This window comes from Electrophorus electricus, chromosome 17 (assembly GCF_041902795.1).
Source record: "Electrophorus electricus isolate QZ-2024a chromosome 17, ASM4190279v1, whole genome shotgun sequence".
Lineage (NCBI taxonomy): Eukaryota > Metazoa > Chordata > Actinopteri > Gymnotiformes > Gymnotidae > Electrophorus > Electrophorus electricus.
In genome coordinates, this window is record NC_137513.1 from 2,890,253 (window position 1) to 2,909,993 (window position 19,741).

General features: G+C 43.7%; 2 protein-coding genes across 2 annotated transcripts; both read left to right on the forward strand.

Annotated features, from left to right (window-relative positions):
• Window positions 1–1,625: 1,625 nt before the first annotated feature.
• Window positions 1,626–6,565, forward strand: hepacama (hepatic and glial cell adhesion molecule a). The gene is made up of 7 exons (XM_035533919.2): window positions 1,626–1,940; window positions 3,223–3,561; window positions 3,812–4,093; window positions 4,708–4,801; window positions 5,074–5,138; window positions 5,299–5,375; window positions 5,485–6,565. The coding sequence occupies exons 1-7, from the start codon at window positions 1,853–1,855 to the stop codon at window positions 5,794–5,796; spliced, it is 1,257 nt and encodes a 418-aa protein (XP_035389812.1). The 5' UTR covers window positions 1,626–1,852; the 3' UTR covers window positions 5,797–6,565.
• A 3,572-nt stretch (window positions 6,566–10,137) lies between these two features.
• Window positions 10,138–19,228, forward strand: pde9ac (phosphodiesterase 9ac). Its single transcript, XM_081700065.1, has 19 exons — window positions 10,138–10,382; window positions 11,465–11,535; window positions 11,640–11,717; window positions 11,832–11,875; window positions 12,012–12,066; window positions 12,176–12,246; window positions 12,357–12,445; window positions 12,589–12,687; window positions 12,784–12,858; window positions 12,972–13,058; window positions 14,157–14,261; window positions 15,278–15,360; window positions 15,445–15,601; window positions 15,768–15,881; window positions 16,026–16,130; window positions 16,225–16,353; window positions 16,613–16,708; window positions 17,009–17,080; window positions 18,464–19,228. Exons 1-18 carry the CDS (start codon window positions 10,170–10,172, stop codon window positions 17,051–17,053), a joined length of 1,716 nt encoding a protein of 571 aa, XP_081556191.1. The 5' UTR covers window positions 10,138–10,169; the 3' UTR covers window positions 17,054–17,080; window positions 18,464–19,228.
• The last annotated feature ends 513 nt before the right edge of the window (window positions 19,229–19,741 follow it).

The window sequence follows — 19,741 nt, forward strand, 5'->3', positions numbered from 1 at the left end:
CATAGGTTCTGCCTAAATAATATCTTAATGGTCATAGGTTCTGCCTAAATAATACCTTAATGGTCATAGGTTCTGCCTAAATAATACCTTAATGGTCATAGGTTCTGCCTAAATAATATCTTAATGGTCATAGGTTCTGCCTAAATAATACCTTAATGGTCATAGGTTCTATGTCTGAGCACACTAGCTTGCTCCGTGCACCTTTCGTCTTCACATTTTGTTGACCTTCTTCACTGGTATTTCAGTCACATGATTAAGAGCTTTACAGGGTGGGGGTGGGCTGTCTTTTATCCTGAGTGCCGGACAGCAGGAGGTGGCCGTCGCTTTGATCAGCTGAAACTGTAGCATGTAGTGTGAAATGTCTGCTTGTCTGATGCTTTTCCAGCGAATGTTTTCTTTCTAAAACACATACACCTGCTGGTCGCTAAGTGTCCTGCATTTCAGTATTTATATTTAACAACAAACATCAGACTCGTCAGAACAACAATTACAGCACAGTGACGTCAGCTTTCAGACAGTTGTGATGGTGCAAGTGTTAGTCACATGTCATGTCATGGAGGAAAAATGGGAAAATTATGCAACTTGCTTCCAGTTAAGCAGTAATGAAATGTAGCTTGCACTGTGAATACAGAATACAGCACACCATGCAAAACAGCAGCCATCTTTTTACATCTCCTACCAAAATCTTTCTAAAATTTCATATAAAATTATGAAGGCATGAAATAAACTTTAAACTCTTTCTCCTTTCGTAACCAATCAACATTTTCAGCCCCTCCCCCTTTTCACCTCCTCCTCCAGGTCTTCCCCGTTTTCTTTCCATTCCACCACTGCATCTCTTCAGCGCCTTTGTGGAGGTTTGGAGGGGGGCAGATGTGAGGTTTGTTAGCAGGCAAGCAAACCATGTCCTCTGTACCATTTAAAGAAGCTTGTTGGGGGTGGGGGTGGGTTGGTGTCTGGGTGGCAGAGTTTGGAGGGGGGGTGTTTTTCAGGAACAGCAGGTCTATTCATTGTAGGCTCTGAGGACTTCACATATGAGCCCAACGACTCTACAGTTGACTTTCTTTTATGTTGAGTAAGGGGGTCAGAGTTCCTGGCTTTCAGCCTCTTATTAGGCTGTACATCAGAGTCCCATGGCATTTATTTTCTCGTTCCTGTGTACTTGACGTGATACGAGAGTATTTATTTCAGTAGTATGTGTTGAGTTTAGGATGACGGGTAGCTGCTGTGTAAACCCACATGTGACAACCTTCTCTCAGGCAGTGAAAACAGTGTAATGGTACTTGGCATTAGAGAGCAAATGCAGTCTCACACTGGCTCATCCTGTCTCAGCCTAGTGACTAGAGTAACAAACACACACACACATACACACACACATCGTTGTATTGCTGTTATTGTGTGGTATAGTCATTGCATTGTTGATTTTACTGCAGTTGTAATAGTAATAGTATTTTTGTATTTTACCTCATGTGGACTGAGCACATTATCAAAATGTTCATGCATCAGGGAACTTCAGTCCCAAAAAAGAGCTAAATACAAACACACACACACACACACACCACACACACACACACCACACACACACACACACACACACACACACACACACACAGACACACACACCACACACACACACACACACACACACACACACCACACACACACACACCACACACACACACACACACACACACACACACACACACACAAAGCTGTTCAGGCAGGGGTCCTGAGAGAAAGATTCACGACAGACAGACTCCGCTCGGGCAGGAAGCTTTGTGTGTCTCGCAGGACGTGCCTGGTGTGGCCAAATCATGCTGTGTGTGTGGGGGAGAGCCGCGGTGCTGTTCCCAAGATGAAGGCGGAGAGGCAGCCTTCCTCCAAACAGCCAGCCACTTCTGCACTTTCCCAAAAAGTTTGCCTTCTTGTCTTTCTCGTGGCAGGTAAGTCGGGAGCAGCAAAACCTTCTCTATTATATGAGGAAGTGAAAGGCAGAAGTTTAGCAAGGAAAAGTTAGAAAATGCAAAAGAGTGCGACGTCTTACGTTTTCTGTGTGATGCCACTTAGAGCACTGCAAGGATCACTGCTGTGCTTTTGTATGGTTGTGATGTAGCATGAAGAATGATTTAATTTACAGATTAAAGAACTATTTTGAACCAAGTGTTGAATTTTGTATATATGTCTCCTGATGTTAGCTAAATTAAAAATATTTAAACATGAAAACATTTCTTATTTTAAATTAGGATTTATTACAAAAATGTTTCCTGTGGCTGTCTGTGATTGGGGTGAAACACTTGAAACAAAACAATCTGAGACTTTAACATATTATGTGAAATGTGATGAATTTATTTTTCAGAGTTGTCGTGTATTTTTTCTAGAAAGGCATGCAGTGAAGGGGTTAAGCTGTGTTCAGTGTACAGAGAGTGTGTGAGGATAGTGTGGAGGGGTGACGTGTTCAGCGTACAGAGAGTGCGTGAGGATGGTGTGAAGGGGTTAAGCTGTGTTCAGCGTACAGAGAGTGTGTGAGGATGTGTGGAAGGGTGACACTGTGTTCAGCGTACAGAGAGTGTGTGAGGATGGTGTGGTTGCTGCCCTGTGGGGAAGGTGGATGGAGATATTAAGGACAGGAGGCCTGTTTGGATAGGAGGACACGTAACTGCCGAATTCTGCCTGCAACCACTACTGTTGTGTCACTGTGCTGGGCTTTGATTAGCACAATCACTGTGCCCTACTGTCTACCATCGGCCAATAACAGCAGAGCATGGCTGTCTCCCAGCTGTCCCTTACTGGATGAGGGAAGGTTCACAATCCTGGTCTTTGTTAGCTCATCTTGGCAGGCAGTGAACATGGAGGACTGTTACCAGGGCGATGGAAACATGCCATGCTGAGTTGCTTTGCACAGCCTGGGTTTGGCAGCGTGGATCCAGAAGGGTTTGGCGTAATGGTATAGCAGTTCTGTGAGGCTGTAGAGGGTTGAGAGAACACTGTAGGCTAACACTCACTTTTTTCCAGCACTCTGTTAAGCAAAGTCTTGTTATTGTCTTGTTTTGTCCTGTTTGACGCCTGATCAGGCATAGACGGAAGAGTGAAGTAATTTGGCATCACGCGTGCCTCACAAAGTTGGTTAGAGAATCTGTCCACTATGCCCACACGTCCATGTCTTCCACAAGAAAGACTGGCATCATGACTTAGGATCTGCGTTTCTCTGTGTGTTCTCCCCCGGAGCTGCCAGCTCAGTGAACATCACCAGCCCGTGGCCCGTGGTCCGAGGGACGCTCGGCGGATCCGCACTGCTCTCCGTCCGTTACTCGAGCTCCAGCTCTGACCGGCCTGTCATCAAGTGGCAGCTGAAGCGGTACAAGCCCGTCACCGTGGTGCAGTCCATCGGCACGGATGTCATCGGCAACCTGCGGCCCGAGTACTGGGGCCGCGTGCACCTGTTCGAGAACGGCTCACTCCTGCTCAGGTACCTACGCCTGTCTGACGAGGGCGCCTACGAGGTGGAGATCTCCATCACAGATGACACCTTCACCGGCGAGAAGCTTGTCAACCTCACTGTAGATGGTAAGTGGGTGGTGGGGGCAGGAAAAGGGGGCATTTCCTGTCAGGCTCTGTCTAGTGCATCTTCAGTTAAAACCTCCTGACATTTTAGCTCAGAAAATGTTGCTCTTAAAGAACCAAATTCTGAAACAGCAGGACAATTAGTTGGTGTATAGTTGTATTTGATTTGTAAGTATGCCAGATATGTTTGAGCGTAGAGAACACACTCCACAAGCTCATTCCTCACAGCAGCCCATGGCTCTGATCTTCCCAGTGCCTGTGTCCAAGCCACTGGTGCAACTGGAGGCATCCTCCGTGCTGGAGCTCACCGAGCTGGTCACGCTCAACTGCACCCACGACAGCGGCAGCAAGCCCGTCTACGGATGGCTGAAGGGTGGGAAGCCGCTGATCAATGACTCCCGCCTGCTTCTCTCCCATGATCAGAAAGTCCTGACCATCGCTCGCGTCCTGCTGTCAGACGATGATGTCTACAGCTGCACGGTGGAGAACCCTATCAGCAACATGAAGAGCCTTCCCATCAGGCTCAACGTTTACAGTAGGTGCAGTGACTCTACCTGACTGTCAGGCTCAGTGTCTACAGTAGGTGCAGTGACTCTACCTGCCCATCAGGCTGTGTTTGCAATCAGTACAGTGATTCTACCTGCCCACCAGGCTCACTGTATACTTTACATTACATTCTAAGTTTTAAGCCCACAAAACTCAGGGTTGATGTGCCCCAGAACTGGAAACTGGGTTTCCAAAGGGGCTGGTTAAAAAAGCAAGGAGACAAGCTCTTCCCCAGTAGATCTGCTAATACGTTCCTCTTCCTTGTCCTTCATCAGTCCCCTGCAGTTTGGACTGAACACTGTGTCCACTAAAAAGCAGCCCCAGTCATGCCTCATTTTGGGAAACCTGGCAACCAAAACTCCAATAGGGCCCACCCGCCTGTTTGGCTTCTCCAAGCTGGCGTCTGAAGAGCTCTAACACATTTTCACAGTAACTGTAAACGTTTGGGGGGGTTGTTTTATTGAAGCGATATCATTTGTCAGCAGTGTTGAACATATCTAAAAAGAGACGGTTGTGCCGTGGTGCGTGTCTTCGGGACTAGAGACAGGTGCCATGACAACGCTGCCCCCTCCCCCACACACTTTTCTTTTTGTCTTTCTGCAGGGCGGAGCTCTCTCTATATCATCCTTTCCACCGGTGGCATTTTCTTGCTCATCACCCTGGTGACCGTGTGTGCGTGCTGGAAGCCCTCCAAAACGTAACCTTCCTGATCTCCTGTTCACACTTCTTCTGTGGATCCTGAAGCATATATTCTAACAGCCTGGCTCACGTTGCTGTGGTTACAGTCAGGCTGGTGTTTCACTGTCAAGAGCTGACCCTTATACAACAGAACACATGCAGGGAAATCTTAGCAAGTCTGTGTTGTTTTACTGTGAACATTCAGCAAAGTGACCCAGCAGTTTGGCCAATTTGCTAATTCGATTATTTCACATGTTAACACCATGTTCATTTGTTAATCCAATTGTGCAGAAACAAGCAACAGCCACTCAGACAGAGCAGGCGAAACACAGCACTGAGCAATGGAGACCATGAAGGTAACACCACTTAAAAATCTTTCAGGAAGGATTACCTGTTTCAGAGGAACATGCATTCTATAAATGCCGCCATCATGCTCTGCTGATGATACAGTGGAATAGCTATAAAATAGTATTTCTTTTCTAAAATGCTAACAATAAATATATCCATATTTTGTAGTTGCAGTTGATATTGTTCCTGGAAGAAATTACCATAATCGCAAAAACCCAGGTGGTTTGTATGTGTTGAAAGAATCGGTAAGAGAAAGTTCTTTAGAATCACTCATGTCTCATAAATCTTAAAGATACAAACGTAAATGACTTCAAGTTGGTTGAACTTGTTCTGTTATTTCTTATATGTGCGTAGGACTTCCCTGAAGGAGAGGACGACACGCCGTGTAACTATATCCACACTCTGGATCCCCAGCGTCCACCTCACTATCCCAGCACCTTCTCCCTCCCAGCCAGCTCTCTGGACTCTTACGTCCATTCTGGAAGAAGATATCCATGCACTACTGTCCGTTCCCTACCTACAAGCCCTCATTCACCAAGCCCAACCCCACCCTCATCCTCTCCATCACACCTACGAAGCTTGACACGCAAGCCCCGCCTCCCAGCCCTTTCACACACAGAAGAACTGCCTGTTGCACAAGACGCCAGCATTCATAGTCACATCTAAACACAGTGCAAGGGGACAGAGAGAGAGAGAGAGAGAGAGAGAGAGAGAGAGAGAGAGAGAGAGAATGCACGTTCATCCAAGTAAATATGGCAATGTAATCAATAGTCATGGTATGAATAGAAAATAGAGATTACTTACAGGAACAGGCAAAATACCGGAAACACCAGATGATGGCGCAATAGTGCTAAAGAGACTTAAACTGTGTCTTCTCAATTTTAGTACTTATGACAATTTGTTCAAAAAAATCTAATTTTTCAACGTGTAAACAGTAAAACTACTTCAATTATGACCAGAGATATTCCATCCTCCATCTCTGAGGATCAAAACTTTGTGTAATGAAAGCTGGAAACCACTTTATCAAATCCAGCAACAATCAGTGATAATGAGTAAAAATGGAGGAAGAAGAAGTCCAACAGGATGTCTAGTCCGAAGTGGCTCTGAATGTGGATTATGTGTTTACACCTGTATAGTCCACATATATTGTGTGAATGATGTACACTCAAGTTCATGTTTAACATATTTATAACATATAAATATAACCAATATAATAGTTATAACCATATACCTGTTTGCCAGGATACCATTAGATTACATGTGATACCAGGATGGGGTCTTGTGTATGTATATGTTTGTGTAAATATGTTGAATATCTGTCCATATTACTGTGACCTTTTCATATATTATTCACAGTAACCATATGAGTGCCTTAAATTTTCAACTATATTTGTAAAGATAGAATACGAACAATAAAAAAAAAAAATTAATTTAATCAGGGACCTGCAGTTCTTTAAGCGTTAGTGCTCTGAGATATAATCAGGGTGTGTGTGTGAGGGTTAGTGTCAGTATGTGTGGGGAGAGAGAGTTAGTGTCAAACAGTGTGTGTGTGAGTGTTAGTGTCAAACAGTGTGTGTGTGAGTGTTAGTGTCAAACAGTGTGTGAGAGGGTTAGTGTCAAACAGTGTGTGTGTGAGTGTTAGTGTCAAACAGTGTATGTGAGTGTTAGTGTCAAATAGTGTGTGAGTGTTAGTGTCAAATAGTGTGTGGGGCGGGAGTGTTAGTATCAAACAGTGGTAATAAAGAGGAAGGGTTAGTGACACACTTAAACTGAATAATGAAATCTGGGAAATATATAAAACAATTTTTTGTGTTATTTTCAGAAACTAACACTGAAGTAGTACTGACATTGTTAATCTCACACTGCCTTGCACAAGTATGGTGCTCGAATCTTCCTGCGCTATACATTTTGTTTTGTTACTCAAACATACTTTTGCCAGCTTATCAGCTAAACAGCATTTTAAGAGTTTAAAATGGTTAAACAATTGCATTCAGCTGCACTCTTAAGTTGGAATGAAAATGCAGCCTTCGCTATGCACGAAGGCCATTAACTCTTCATTACCACTAGAGGTCGCTGTCTTTACTCCTCATTACCACTAGAGGCCGCTGTCTTTACCCCACATAACCGCTAGAGGTCACCCTCATTTTAGCAAAGCATTCTGCTCTGTCAGCTGCAGCCAAATTGAATTGTGTGTTTTCTCAGTCCTGGTCCTAAAGTGACAGAAGATTGCTGGTTCAAGCACCACCAACGCCAAGTTGCCACTGTTGGGCCCCTGAGTAAGACTCTTAACCCTCAATTGCTCAAGTTGTGTTCAGTCATAATTCTAAGTTGCTTTGGATAAATGTAAATGTCAATTAAAACTAATTAAATGAGGTTGAGCAAAAGCAGAAATAGGAGAAAGTCCTGCATACACAAAAAGCATACTGTGCTTAAATAAAATGAAAAGTGAGTAAAAGTAAAACCTACATTTACAATATAACCTGATCTATAAGGTAAAGTGTTAACTCAAGTTTTTAATTATTGGTAGTTACTCTCTCAGTTCATTCAGACCTAAAATATTCAGATTTTATGAATTCACCAAATAAACTATTGTTAGATACAAGTAGTTAGTGGAGTTGAAAGCAGATTTTTTTTAAATTGTAGCAAAAGATCAAAATCAAAGACTAAAGATTTTTAGTGTAGTTATGACACTTTTATTTTAGCGTATTAATGATATTAAGCCTTTATTGTTGTAACTCACCTACATCTGACTATGATGTGTCCCAGAACACTCAAAATCATCATTCACAGATAAGGTATACAGTGTTCAGAGTCATCATTCACAGATAAGGTATACAGTGTTCAGAGTCATCATTCATAGATAAGGTATACAGTGTTCAGAGTCATCATTCACAGATAAGGTATACAGTGTTCAGAGTCATCATTCATAGTTAAGGTATACAGTGTTCAGAGTCATCATTCACAGATAAGGTATACAGTGTTCAGAGTCATCATTCATAGATAAGGTATACAGTGTTCAGAGTCATCATTCACAGATAAGGTATACAGTGTTCAGAGTCATCATTCACAGATAAGGTATACAGTGTTCAGAGTCATCATTCATAGTTAAGGTATACAGTGTTCAGAGTCATCATTCATAGATAAGGTATACAGTGTTCAGAGTCATCATTCATAGATAAGGTATACAGTGTTCAGAGTCATCATTCATAGTTAAGGTATACAGTGTTCAGAGTCATCATTCATAGATAAGGTATACAGTGTTCAGAGTCATCATTCATAGTTAAGGTATACAGTGTTCAGAGTCATCATTCACAGATAAGGTATACAGTGTTCAGAGTCATCTTCTCAGGTCTCTGCCCATGTGTAGTTGCTATAAAACTCCAGTCCCCCATCCAATACCAATACACAGCAACTAACAACTTTATTAGGCAAATGGTTTGTGGGGAGACTACAGATTTTATCCTCAAAGCCATGACTTGCGTTATTGGCCAAGGTCTGATTTGTCAGTCCTATCCAGGCAGGGGTCTTGGTTCACCAGTAGTAAGCCCCTCGGTACCAGGCCTACAGTTTCTTTCTATGTTCCAGGTGTGGTGTAGGCTCTGTGAATGGAGGCGCCTGCTCCCTCAGGGAAGTGGCTCGTTGGATGAGGGATTGGGAGGCAGGCTCACGCTTGCCTGTGGCATTAATGATCAGAGCCCATGTTCACGAGGACTCCATAATGACCTTGCATCCCTGGGAGGTAATGTGGGGAGGAAGAGAGTGTGAGTGTGGTTTCTAGCTTTGGGGAGCCTGTCTGAATAATTCTGCTAGGAAATGGGTTTAAAGAGTAGGTTTCCATACAAGGCTGCAGTGGTTGCAATGAACATACCTGGTCCCCTTGATCCAGTGAGCACAGCTGGTCCTCTTCTTAACCCAGTGAGATCCAATGGGCACAGCTGTTGTTTGGTGTCTGGGAAATTGGGTAGGAGATGAGCAATACCAGTCTAATTCATTTCACCCTGTTGTACATACACACGTTAAACAATGCAGAACTCTGTGTGTTGAAACTAATATGAAAATAAATCTAACATACAGTGCATGACTCTATTTATTAAGCTGTGAACCAGTGGAATGGCATGTCTGTAAGAGAGAACTCATTATGCTAGGAATGTTTTCCCTGTGTGATTTTATTTCACCCTTGTCCAGACCTGCTCTCACACATGTCTGTGGGTTTTTTAAGTATATGAATGATTATATTTTAAAAAGGAGATTTTTTTAATTAAAGTACCATCTTAATTTCATCTGAGCCTCCCTGATTAAATAATGCTGTCAATATATTCAAACTAAACCAAAATGCCCAGCACAAAGAAACTTGAATCAGGTGACATCGTTCCTGATTCCACGTATAAAAATTGACCGCATTCACAACTGAAGACATCCATGAAGGACTGAGCAACCTGCTTTCTCACCGTGGTAACCATCACCTGGCAACTGTGGAGCATAATAACTGTATTCAATAACACTCCAGCATCCTCCAATACCAGAAGGTTCCCCATTTCACTTGCCCTGTTTGACTGCCTTCACAGCACCCAGGAAGCCGAGCCGACAGGGGAGCAGCACAGCAAACACACCTCTGGTAAGGGCGTAAGAATAGTCCCTCAACATCCTACTCCAAATTAGCACGGAGATGACCCTGTCTAGTCATACAGACGTGTGCATCTTTATTTGGGACAGTTTTGGTTTTTGCATGAATTAGGTGATTTGGGGTGTGAATTATTTTCTGGATAATGGATTTAATTGGGCGGCAACAAGACAAAGGAACTGATTTGTACTGATTTAATTTAAATAGAAATATTTTAATGAATAATTTTAATAATATTGTTTGAAATGACCATATTTATCTTTCCTTCTGCATGAATTTACGGTAATGATATCGCAGGTATTTCAGACCAACTCACCCTCCTCAGAAGGATTTAATCTGTACATTTCCATATCAGATTGGATGCAGTGACTGTTGTATGAGAGCGAGTGACTGATCTTATTGGTCTGCTCATCTAGTCATGTGCAGATGTTCTGTGTGGGGCTTTCTCATCTTCTCGGAGGGTCTGACCCCATGTCAGTTTGCCTTGGGTCAGGCTGTCTCCACAGGGGCAGAGAGGCTCTCAGGGTTCGTAGCGTCAGCTCACCAATTCAGCAACGCTGACATGGGCTCCAGCTCTTCATCCTATGCCCCCAGAACCATCTACCTGGATGTGGAAGGCAAAGTACAGAAGGTGGGCAGGGCACCCCTCCATGTGTTCTCTTACCCCTCTATGTGTTCTCTCACCCCTCTCTCTGTTCTCTTACCCCTCTATGTGTTCTCTCACCCCTCCATCTGTTCTCTTACCCCTCTATGCATTCTTTCTCCCTTCCATGTTCTCTCTTACACTACCTACTCTATTGTGGCTTCAAGAATGATTTGTGAGATGTTTTGTATGATCTAATAATCTAATAATGGTGCGTAAACAGCCATCTCATCCATTTCTAACTGTGGCTGTGAATCAGCACTGTCATGTTCAGCGTAATCTAAAATAATCCTAGATTATCCATAATGGATAAAAACATAGGCCTGACTCAAGCTTTCAGCATGATGGAGCCTGGAGGTATTTTTCCAGGGAGCTGAACCTGAGATGATATAACCAAAGTGGAGCGTGGAAGATACAGTATGACCTGTGTTGGTGTGTGTGCAGCTTTCCCGGGTCTGAGTCCATCTAACTCTGTTGTGTCGGGCCATGACCTACACTCAGCCTGCAGGACACGTTACGAGGAGACTATAACATATTTAATAATGGAACGCACTGTATGACCTCTGTTAGGCCCACCGAAAAACAGCAGTGTAATAGTGTTGATTTCTATCACACAATTCACCAAGCAGACAGAACACAGTTACATCAGGGCACTCAAGAGCAGCCCAGGAACAGGAATGGGCTGAGATTAATAATAACACCTGAGACGGCCTGTGTCACAGGTGCCACTGCCATAGTACACCATGGCAACACCTGCCACTAGCGTGCTCACATTAGACCTCCAGTATCAGCACCTCCTACTTTGTGTGTCCCTGAGGACTGAACCGAGGGTCACATGACTGCCACGAAGGGAGGGGTCCACTTACACGTCCACAGGACTCTGCACAGAGCTCTCATTCTCCCTGGCACACAGTGACTGTGGGAAATGTCAGCAAAATATTCCACAAAACAGCTGTGGATACATGAGCTTACAGAAATGCATACAGGTTCTCTTGTAGTGACCCCATATATAGTGACTAATGAAAATGAAAATGAGGTGCTGAATTATTGCTTTTTGTCATTATCTGTAGGTCCTGTTCAGTCGTCACTGTAGCCCATGTGACATTAAAGAATTGCTGTGTTCCTCATCCAACATCCCCAGGTCAGCCAGCTGTATTATTACATAACTACCTGTTGTAATTTTAAGGCACAAGTCTGTAAATCTCTGCTCACTAAATCTCTGAAAGGTCCCGTGTCTCTCCACAGAAACACAGCTATAATGCTGATGGACCCTGAGGGGTCTCTGCTGTCTATAGATCCTACCATGCCTACAAACTCTGCCAGGTTAACCAGATCACCAGATAACTACATCACACTGTCACTATACCATCCCTTCTTTTACTTTTGGATTGTGAAACTGAGTTGGTAATATTCTTTCACGTCCTTCCCCCTGTGCAGTTCACTGTACAAAGTCATCCCGGTGTCCGACAGACAGCTGGGAGGTATCAGCCCTCAGTTATGCTCAGTTATTGTGATTCTCTTTACCGATGACATTTATAGCTCTGCTTGGCTGTTCCCTCACACATTTGTATTCAGAGGCCTTGCTGTGATTTACAGCCTGTTTGCTTCCCTCCACAGAGAAGGAAGACATGTTCCAGAACGTGATATCACAGGTGGCAGAGCAGTTCAGCAGGTGCCAGACGTGTTTGCTTTCCCAGCGACAGGAAGTCGCTTCTCTCGCCACTCACACGCTGCCTCCACGGCCTCCGCTGCCTGCCTGAAATCACTCTTTTACTCTCCAGGGCCTTCAAGATTGACGAACTGAAAACGGAAGTAGCAAACAGGCTGGCTACACTGGAGAAGAGAGTGGAGCGTATGTATTCTGGGCGTAGCTCATGTTTAACTCTGCTTACTGTGAGTATGTGATTTCTGGTGATAGTTATTGTGATGTCAAGCAAGTTGTGATGCCAGGATTCTTCGCAGTAGAAGGTGTGAAGGTTGTGGAGATTGAGAAGTGTAAGAACGACATGAAGAAGCTAAGAGATGAAATGACGTCTAGGGGAGGAAGGCAAGTAAATAAAGTAGACCATAAGAACTACTGGAATTCATTCAAACCAAGCCAGACGCGACAGACAGATTATCTGGGGTGATTTTCACCAGTCCACTGGGGATCCTTCGAGATTCAGTTGAAATCTACTTTATCTCAGTGACTAAGCTCGTCTTCCTTTTTAGAGTGAATTGCCCATGTAAGTACAACTTCTCGGATGATGGAAAGAAATTAACCCCTAGGCGTGACGTGCCTGACTATCCAAAGGTGCTTTAACTCTCAGCAACATGTTTCGAATGAATTACATTCAGCCTAAGGGAAGAAAGAAAATACGTCTTCACACCCATTTTTCCATGTCCTCAGTACACACTGTCTCAGGAGACGATTGAAGCTCTGAAGAAACCGACCTTTGATGTCTGGCACTGGGAGCACAACGAAGTGAGTTGGCCTCAGTGGAACGTAAATATTTAGACGTGTGATGAGTCCTGGCATACGACGCGCTGCGTGTGGCGTTGGCATGCCGTGGTGTGATTTCGCCATGTGTGTTTCAGATGCTGAGCTGTCTGGAGTACATGTACCATGACCTAGGCCTGGTGAAGGAGTTCACCATTAATCCCATCACTCTCAAACGCTGGCTGGTAAGACTGTGGGCACAGCGCCAGCACAGAAGTAAGACATGAGACCACAGCGCAGGCACATGTGGGCGGAGCAGGAGTGTCGTTCGGTATTTTCATGACCCGCGGCAGAGGCACTAATCCGAGGCAATTACAAAAAGAGGTTGGGTCACATGATCACCAGGTGTGGTTAAGCTTGCCACATATAATATCCAAGCCAAAATATATGTCACTGATGATGATATATATGGCACTGATGATAATAGATATGGCACTGATGATGATATATATGGCACTGATGATGATGATGATTATTATTGCTGTTCACTATGATGAGCATAAAATCAATATTTACATAATTTGGATATTACTTATTTAATTTATTTTTATTATATAATTTTCCATGCATGATTCAAATTTCATAATCACAACAGAATTGTTTTTCCTCATGAGAAAAATAAATAAATTAGCTGTATTTAGTTAGTAATTGGGGAATAAATATTTTAGTGATCTTCGTGGTCAAAACCCCGTTGTGGGAAAGTGGACGTGTCTTTATGTGTCTGTCTGATATGAGGAAAATAACGGGTTACATGTGCGTTTGCGATGAAAGCAGGTCAGGGTAGCTGGAAGCGCAAGCGCTGTTTTAAGATAAAAAGGGTTCAAAACCAGACTTTGTCCCGGCGGCTTTTAACTGTGGTGCCCCCAGGTGCGATGCGGCTTTCACGGTTTTATGCCACGCACTGTTGCTGAGTACCTTGAAAGAGTGCCTTATGTCACCCACTGCTGACCATTTAAGATTGGGGATGCCTTCGGTCTACTAACCTAAAATAGAGGAAAATTTAGTTTTGGCTGTTTTCGAACCGGTCGAGCTGCAGATCATATCTGATTGTAAAAAAGTCCATTTAGTTTTCCAGACTACTGACCATCCTTCAGTGTATGTTTGCCAAACTCTCGCTGTCTAATGCTTTAATGTCCCAACACCGACACGCAATTAGAACCGCGTGATTTTAATTTGAATTTGAATTTGAAGTTTTTGTTTTTTGGCTTGTGTTTGGGCTTATGGCTTAAATGTGTGGGTGTTGTACAAACATCATTCTGATTTCATCATTCATTTCTTTCCAGCTTGCCATTCAGGAGAATTACCGTAGCAACCCCTTCCATAACTTCCGCCATTGCTTCTGTGTTAGTCAGATGATGTATGGCATGATCCACCTGTGCAACCTTCAGGTGAGAAACTCACCTACAGAAGCTCTGATAGAGCTCACTGAAGCACTGATAGATCTGACCTACAGAAGCTCTGATAGATCTTACCTATAGAAGCTCAGATATATCTCACCTACAGAAGCTCTGATAGATCTTACCTACATAAACTCAGATAGATCTCACTTACAAAAGCTCAGAAAGATCTCACCTAGAGAAGCTCAGATAGATCTCACCTATAGAACATCTGATAGATCTCACCTACAGAATCTCTGATAGAGCTCACTGAAGCTCTGATAGATCTCACCTACAGAAGTTCAGATAGATCTGACCTTCAGAAGCTCTGATAGAACTCACCTGCAGTATCTCAGATAGATCTCACCTACAGAAGCTCTGATAGATATCACTGAAGCTCTGCTAGATGTCACCTACAAAAGCTCAGATAGATCTCACCTACAGAAGCTCTGATAGAGCTTACCTAAAGAAGCTCTGATAGAACACACCTACAGAAGCTCAGATAGATCTCACTGAAGCTCTGATAGAACTCACCTACAGAAGCTCAGATAGATCTCACTGAAGCTCAGATAGATCTCACCTACAGAAGCTCTGATATAACTCACCTACAGAAGCTCAGATAGATCTCTGAGCTCTGACAGATCTCAGTGAAGCTCTGATAGATCTCACCTACAGAAGCTCAGATAGACATCACTGAAGCTCAGATGCTCTGATAGAACTCACCTACAGAAGCTCTGATAGATCTCACTGAAGCTCAGATAGATCTCACCTACAGAATCCCAGATAGAACTCATTGAAGCTCATATAGAAGACTTATGGAAGCTCAGCTAGTTCTAACAGAGCTTCTGCGAGTGAGTTCCGTGAGTAAGATCACTTATGGAACCTCACTTACAGAATAGAGCTCACAGAGGTTCTGGTAGAGGTCACAGGAGCTCTGATAGCTGCATGTGAGTTAAACACATGGTCCCAGCATGTGCATTTGTGTGTATGTGTGTTTGTGTGCATGCATGGGTGGCATTGGTCCACAGGACAAGCTCACACTGACAGATCTGGGCATGTTAATGACAGCTGCAATATGCCACGACCTGGATCACCCTGGATACAACAACACGTACGAGTCCAGCTGCTGTTGCAAATGTAACCTGTTACTGTACGCTGCATGTTTGTTAATTAAACTCTGATTTTTTCCTTAAAGGTATCAGATAAATGCCCGCACAGAACTAGCGGTGCGCTACAATGACATCTCTCCTTTGGAGAACCACCACTGTGCCGTTGCCTTCCAGATCCTCGCGCTGCCCGAGTGCAATATCTTTGCCAATGTGGACGCTGAGGCCTTTAAACAAATACGGCAGGCCAGTCCACACATGCAGTCTTTGCATTTTGAGCTTGGAATTAGTTCACACGGGCCCACACTGAAATAGCTCTGAGTCCAACACTGAGACATTGCTTTGTTAGAGGAGATCAGAGGTGGACAATACTACAGAACTGAATTATACATGCTTAACTTCCCATCTGCAGGCAATCATTACGCTGATTCTGGCTACAGATATGGCCCGCCACAGAGAGATCCTGAACTCCTTCAAGCACAGAGTTGACAACTTTGACTTCACCAACGAGGAGCATGTGACTTGTGTACGTACACTGTGTCACGCAGTCATGTGGCTCAGGAAACAGAGCAGTCTTCTGCCTGCTTTATTGCAGTGGAGCTGGTGTGCCATGAAGACTTAGTCTGAAAGCTCTCTTTGTGTCTCTGTTGATGTGTGTGTGTGTGTGCAGCTGAAGATGGTCCTGATTAAGTGCTGTGACATTTCCAACGAAGTCCGACCCACAGAAGTGGCCGAGCCGTGGGTGGACTGCCTGTTGGAGGAATACTTCATGCAGGTTAGCATTTCCCATTCTCTGGTGCTCCCCTCACTCTGGGCTCCTAGGCTGAGCTAGTGCAGTGGGTGTCAGGGGCATGTGTGTTTCTGCTCAGAGTGACCGAGAGAAGTCAGAGGGTCTGCCCGTCGCTCCCTTTATGGACAGAGACAAAGTGACCAAGCCCACTGCCCAGATTGGCTTCATCAAGTTCGTCCTTATCCCCATGTTTGAAACGGTCATGAAGGTAAGGACCATGGCCTTGCAGAGGGCTGTTAACGCCATGCCAGCTGTGGCACAACAAACCGGAGAGTGGGAAAGACGATGATCTGTCATGTTTGGCAGTCAAATTAAATGCCAGCATAATACATAATCCTTTGCATGCGTGTGAGAGTATATGCTACATTAAATGCATAAAGTTAAGTACGTAACATTGAAAAGTCTCCTTTAACCATGCATATGTCGTGTGTGTGTGTGTGTGTGTGTGTGTATGTGTGTGTGTCCAGCTCTTCCCACAGATTGAGGAGATCGTGGTTCAGCCCCTGCGGGACTCGAGAGACCACTATGAAGAGCTGAAGCAGATCGATGAGGCCATGTCTGAGGTGCACCCTCCTCTGATGCTTCATCCGGCCTTAGCGTGGGAATAGTATCATCATGATGGACTAAGTTCTGCCTGACCTCAAAATGACTCTCCACACACTGAGAAAGAATTCAGCAAATACCGAACAAATACTGACAGTTTTCTGGGCTATCATGTACTCATGCAATCATGTATCATGAGTACTTAGAAGTCCTTGAATACATGACAGATTTAGGATTTAGGATTTAGGATTTAGGACCCTGTTGCCTCTCCTTCACATTGTGCTAACATAAACACTTGTCTTTTGTTTAATGAGGCACAGAAGAAAAAAACAGAAAATATGTCATTAGGAAGGAAGAAGGAATGAGTTTTGCGGTGAGCCAAATGCTACCATGTAAGTGGAGACTGCAGCGGGCTATGAGCCTTCTTCTCCCTCTCCATCTCATCTCCATCTCATCTCATCTCCATCTCCCTCTCCATCCCATCTCATCTCCATCTCGATCTCCATCTCCATCTCATCTCATCTCCATCTTCATCTCCATCTCCATCTCATCTCCATCTGCCTCTCCATCTCATCTCCATCTCCATCTACCTCTCTATTTCCATCTCATTTCCATCTCCCTCTCCATCTCCATCTCATCTCCATCTTCCTCTACCTCTCCATCTCCATCTCATCTCCATTTCATCTCCATCTCCCTCTCCATCTCCCTCTCGTCTTCATCTCCCTCTCCCTCTCCATCTCTTCTCCATCTCATCTCCATCTCCATCTCATCTCCATCTCATCTCCATCTCCCTCTCCATCTTGTCTCCATCTCCCTCTCCATCTCATATCCATCTCCCTCTCTAGCTGAGCTCTTCCACAGTGAGAGCAGAGATAATGAATGCTGTGATTACTGCAGACTGACTGCTTAGTCTCACTTTATCACAGCAAGCCTCAGAAACCTCTGCTGTCACAGTGACTTATATCGGTGACTTATATCCACGATGACTTATATCCACGACTTTCCTGAATGTCCTGAATTATCATATGTTACAATAAAATTCACTTTATACATTTTTTCAAAAATACAATGTTATACATTCTGGATGTTTCGACCTTTTTATTGCCAGATAGACGACTTGACGGACGCACTAAAGGCAACCAAAAAAAGTTAAGTGAAAAAGCAAAAAGCAAGCAGTCAAAATGACATTCATGGAATTGATCGGGAATGTTGTGGATCGGTCTCCTCTGTCCATCTGTTCACTTGTGTGCTTTTTCAAGTTTGGTTTATTTGTCACATACATAGTCATACACAGTATAACCTGCAGTGAAATCATTTGAGAGTGCTCTGTCCAAACTGAGGGAAAAAAACAGGGGTACATAAGGAAATATCTATCTATCTATCTATCTATCTATCTATCTATCTATCTATCTATCTATCTATCTATCTATCTATCTATCTATCTATCTATCTACCTATACACACACAAAAATATATATAACAATGTATGTACAATATATGTATATGTTTATATACACAATGTACAATGTATATATGGATATGTGGATGTATGTATGTACACAATGTACAGTACCATCTTACAAATTTACATATTTACAGTCAAATTTACATATTTCCTCTGTGTACTGTGAACTAGCGAGGTGAGCTTCCGGCTACAGCTTCGCTAATGGGTGAAGGGTCACTGTGAGTGCCTCCCTCCTCATGGGACTGGCTTTTCAGAGCAAAAAAACTGTGAAGGTTGTTTCACTGATTGCAGCCTCTCGCTTTCTGGACAGTTCCTACAGTGTCACTGGAACTCCTGCCTGAATTGATGCTGAGGAGGTCTGGAGTCCTGCTGGAGTGAACCCCCCCCGGTCCTCCGCAGGGCCGAGGTGCTGTTCACGATCACCACCTGGTCTGCAGAATCCACAGAAGCATGAGAACTGCTCAGACCTTTGGAACTGGGACAAGGATCCTCCACATGGCTGAATGCCGATACTCAGTCAATCAGCCCGATGGTCTCTTTGCATCACTGGTTGGTGAGGTTTGTTCAGACACTCTGGGCATACATACACCTGCAGAGGTTTTTCTCATCTTCTCTTTTTCTGTGATGTCTTCAGCTTTTAGCAGCGCAGTATTGCATGTTGGAATGTGTTAGTTCTTATAAATAATCTGTATTATGGACTATGGAGCCATTGCAGATTAATGTTACCACTGAGTCCAGATCCGATACATCTTGATATACACCTTTTGAGCAATAACTGAATACTGAATTTCAGTAAGCTTGTGGATTCCCACTCCTGTTCCTCTAACTATGGAGACTGCTGGCAAATGTGTCTGGATTCATGTACTTATTTCCTTCTATATTAGTTTATCATAAATAGACGAGTAAGCCAGTAAGGAATCAACACAAGGTGTTTAGGGAAAACTACAGAAGTGTGAAATGTGTGGCGTATATTTGAATATTCATGAATTTGAAAACTTGCATGCTTTCATATCTTCCTTTACATTATTCACTGTTTTTTTTTTTAAGATATTCCTCAGGGTAGCACAATAAAGTCCTGATAATAAACTCTTCCTTTCGGACTGTCGGGTTGTGACCTCATTTGAATGGTGCGTGAGCTCATCTGGACTGTGACCTCATTTGGATGGAGTGTGAGCTCAGCGTGTCACTGCTCCGCGTCTTGGCGATGCTCTTTATGAATGTCTTTGCAATGAGTGCATAATCTCCCACAACACTACCCACTACAGAGAACAACAAACAAGTTGAATTAAGCTGTCCTATTTTTGTTCCTGTGGTATAATTACGATCTACCACAGTCCTGGCGTTTAGTGGCATGTAAGATAATAGCTCCACCAGAAGCACTGTTCATATGACAGATAATAAGCGCTTGAGAAGAGGAGGCGGTTAAGACATGATGCAACCCCACTGCTTTTTGCCTTTTTCGTGGCACAGGCTGCAAAAATGATATCACATAAAGTCAATATAATGCAGACAAGCTGTACAGAAGCACACTGACGTGCTCGTATCACAAATAATACGTGCTTATCTGTAAGATTGATGAGACTGACAA

Coding starts and splice junctions, on each gene's coding strand:
- hepacama (XM_035533919.2), top strand. CDS start 1,853: ATGAAGGCGGAGAGGCAGCCTTCCTCCAAACAGCCAGCCACTTCTGCA. Junction 4,094..4,707: donor CATCAGGCTCAACGTTTACA/GTAGGTGCAGTG, acceptor GTCTTTCTGCAG/GGCGGAGCTCTCTCTATATC. Junction 5,139..5,298: donor GAGCAATGGAGACCATGAAG/GTAACACCACTT, acceptor CATATTTTGTAG/TTGCAGTTGATATTGTTCCT.
- pde9ac (XM_081700065.1), top strand. CDS start 10,170: ATGTGCAGATGTTCTGTGTGGGGCTTTCTCATCTTCTCGGAGGGTCTG. Junction 12,688..12,783: donor ACGTGCCTGACTATCCAAAG/GTGCTTTAACTC, acceptor CCATGTCCTCAG/TACACACTGTCTCAGGAGAC. Junction 15,602..15,767: donor CCTTTAAACAAATACGGCAG/GCCAGTCCACAC, acceptor TCCCATCTGCAG/GCAATCATTACGCTGATTCT.